Source organism: Spea bombifrons, chromosome 10, assembly GCF_027358695.1.
Source record: "Spea bombifrons isolate aSpeBom1 chromosome 10, aSpeBom1.2.pri, whole genome shotgun sequence".
Taxonomy (NCBI): Eukaryota; Metazoa; Chordata; class Amphibia; order Anura; family Pelobatidae; genus Spea; species Spea bombifrons.
Window position 1 is genome coordinate 9,545,716 of NC_071096.1, and position 3,720 is coordinate 9,549,435.

Below are 3,720 nucleotides of genomic sequence, written 5' to 3' on the forward strand. Positions count from 1 at the left end.
TCAAGAAATAGATGAGAAATACAGCGCAGACGTTGTTAATGTTGTAAATGAGTATTGTAGCTGCAAACGCAATAACTTCATAGGCATGAAGAGACCCTTTATCACTCTCATCACTCCAGTGTTAAAATAGAACATTGTTTTTGCTAATCTAAGTTTAACAGGCTCATTAATCATTAGAAAACCCATTTGTAATTATGTTACAGCTAGAAATGTCTGTGTTTTCTGTGAAAATAGCTCAGTGTCCCAAACACTAGCCAGTCCTACACAATACACCTACAAGGAAAGGGACTATATCCACAGCATTCCGTGTTAATCACAAGTACACGTCTTATTGATGCTTTTCTATTTATTGGTTCACTAATCTACAGAATCAAGCCTAAATATTGCTGGCATGTTCTTATTCTCTCCCGTTAGGAGATGGCCCAGATGCGATGGATTCTTTGATTTCTGGAGCACCCTAGAATCAATGGGTCTTCATGCTAGCTTTGCCAAGTCTTTTGGCTAATTTTAACCAGGTTTCTTCTCCTGGGTGAGATGTTGAAAGATCCACTCGAGGTAGAACTGGGTCGAGGTGTAAACTCCAGGTTTTTGCTTCCGGGCACAGCCGTGACCCCAGCTGGTGATGCCGACCACCATGTAAAACTTGGCTTTGTGCCTTTTGCACATCAGAGGCCCTCCACTGTCACCCTGCGTGATTCAAAGAAAAGAAAACATTCCTTAATAAAGACTTTCAATAATTACCATTACTTCAGCTGTTCCTCGGCACAGTTTTATAAAACAAGTCCAGGATGTTGAAAACATTAACAATGTATCATCACTGAGTAAAAAGGAAATACGGCACAAAAATGGCTTACCTGGCAGGAATCGATACCTCCCTGTTCATATCCTGCACAGAGGTTGTAGTCACGCAAAGCTCCGTTATACCAGGTCGGGCGGTTGCAGCGTTCCAGCGGAATCAGATTCACAGGAGCCTCCTGGAGGACGTCCGATGATTTAGAGGCTGAAGAAGAAAAGACTTATTAAGTACATTGCTGGACTCAGAAATCAAACCTAAAAATGAGCCCCCTGCCTTGTCCCACTCCATGTGTCTCCTACCACTCTACAAGCACCCAATCCCTGGCAAGGGACCACAGGAGAAGATAAGCACACAACTGAGATAAGCAGGAAGAATATACATACAGTATGTACAAAAAACTGTAGTTAAAGCTGTGCTTACATCCGTGTTTGAGGACACCCCAGCCTGCGATGAAGCAGTCGTCCATTTTACTCAGAATCGCTTCTTTGGCAGGGAGACACGCTGGCTGAATGTAATCATTATATTTGATCTGCTTATTCAACTTGAGCAGGGCGATGTCATTGCGTTCTTTTTTAGGATCGTAGTTCTCATGCTGAATCTTTTGTTTTATAGTCCGGATCTGAGCCTTTTTCCCCATCTGTGTTAGTTGGTTCATCCCAAACACAACTCTCCAGGAGAAATAGTCACTGAATAAACCAAAATACAGTGTATTAGTTATCTTACTTTCTCAGGCATTAATAAATACCATATTAACCAGAACACATGCTACGCTTGGATTTTTTATGTCATAAAGGAACGAGCCCCCATTAACTCAGTTATTTTGTGTCATTGAGTTTCCCCAAAATAGTTGTGTTCTATGCAGATATTTCGGAAATAAGCACACTCGTGGTTTCGCCTAAAGAATAGATGACTATGGTTCAGGGGATTTTTGTAAAATATCTGTATTAAAAGATTCCAGTTAGTTGTAATGCAATACGCACTGGCCCCTGTCTCCTAAACGGTGGTAACTATGCATTTCCCGCCATAAAACAATTAAATTACTTACTTGCCGCGATCCTTAAAGCAGTGGGCAGCTGTCAGAACCCACAAAGCATTCAGGACGACGCCTCCGCATAGATGGAAATATCTGCCGCCGCTTTTCCCCTGGATGCTCACTGTCCAGGGCCATTCACCGGGCAGAATGAATTGAGGTCACAAAATAGTGAAACTGCAGCCACTGGCAAACCTTAAGAATCATTGCAGGAAAAAAAGATAAATTAAATCAAATCAAATTCAAGTACAAATCTGCATAATATTAATAATATAAAACTAAATGCACTCCTTCTAGCATATTTAATAAAAAGTATTAATTAATTGGCTGCTGGTGACCATTAAATGCAATTTAAGGAAAACATTCAAACAAGAAAACATACGATTTATAATAAGAGTAATATCATGTGTTTGTCTATTCTATTTACCCTAATAAAATATTGGAGAACGTAGATGAGCGTAGCCCCTCCATCCAGCTCCAGACCCCCTAATGGATTGCCAGCCTCTTTCCCTGCCTCCCCCGCATCTACCAATGCTGCAGCGTCCACAGATGTCAGGACACGCCCCCTTGCTCGCAGCACTTGTGTTACTGGAGGCCGGGGACGAGGCCTAACTCGCGATGGAGCGGCAGCAGGGTGTGCGTCGGAGCCCGCAGGGGGAACCACAGAAGTAGGGAACTCCGGAGCAGGCCTGAGAGCCTGACAATATATATATATATATATATATATATACCAACATATACCCAGGTGCACATTATAATTTACACACTGGAGGAATTAGTAGAAAATGTGTAAAGGCAACAACTTTAAAACAATACGTGTCACATGTAACAACCTGTTATAAATGAGCCCCATGTAGTCTAATCGGTACTGTTGGACTCCACTTTGTTTCTTTACTCATATGCCTGCTGATACAGCTTCTGGCCAAGTGGGGCTTTAAAGTTTGCTAGTGCAGGAATTGTGTACACAAAGTGTATAAATCACCACTTGTTACATCTAATAGTTACATCTAAGATGTACTATGAAATTACCATTTGCTATTTTGCGCCTATGTCTGCTAATACAACTCTTTGCTAGTGCAAGGACTATAAAGCATTGTACAAATACCTACAATGTGGCATTATATATATATATATCTATATATATATATATATATATATATATATATATATATAGATATATATATATATATATATAAAAATATGGATGAGCCAAATAAAGGGGTGTGACTTACTTTTTGTGCAAATGTAAAAAAAAACAACAAGGATACATCACAGCAGTATTTAATACTAATAAATCAATGCGATGGAAGGAATGTTGGATGGATAGATGGATGGAAGGAAACAATAAAGGAAGGAACAAAGGAATTAAAAAATTGAGGAAGGGAAACAATGAAAGGAAAGAAGGAAGAAAAGGAATGGAAGGAAATGGGTGCAGATTGCTTTGTGGTGTGTGTCTGTTTAATGGGGCTGTAACAAGGGAGATCCTTGTGAAGGACTGTGTTGTGCCAACAAAACATCCACAGAATGCTTTAAAAGGCACTGTGGTCATTTTAGAGGCAGAGGGCCTGGTTATGACATCATATCCCGACACTCCATAGTGAGAACGGTAGCCACGGAGGTGGATACTGGTGGTGCTGCTTGGGTCTAGCTTGGGGCATCACCCAAAGTAAATATGCCACCGACAGCAAGTAATGAAAGCCAAGTCCTTAAAGAGGATTTTGACTAATACCATCACTGTATGTAATCAGCCATATTCAGTGCCCTCTGGGACGGTGAGCCACATTTTTCAGAAACAGTATATCACGTGGGAACGGCTAAAAAAATGCACTCCCCGCTTAATTGTAAAAAGGGCAATTAAAAACCTTCATGTTTCTGTCTTAATCCCAAGAGGATA

The 3,720-nt window shown here is 40.7% G+C and overlaps 1 protein-coding gene across 1 annotated transcript; it reads right to left on the minus strand.

The window, feature by feature from the left end:
• Nucleotides 1–351: 351 nt before the first annotated feature.
• On the minus strand, nucleotides 352–1,479 carry LOC128467121 (acrosin-like). Its single transcript, XM_053448643.1, has 3 exons — nucleotides 1,217–1,479; nucleotides 855–1,000; nucleotides 352–687 (listed from the first exon to the last, which is right to left on the minus strand). Exons 1-3 carry the CDS (start codon nucleotides 1,449–1,451, stop codon nucleotides 508–510), a joined length of 561 nt encoding a protein of 186 aa, XP_053304618.1. The 5' UTR covers nucleotides 1,452–1,479; the 3' UTR covers nucleotides 352–507.
• Nucleotides 1,480–3,720: the final 2,241 nt, after the last annotated feature.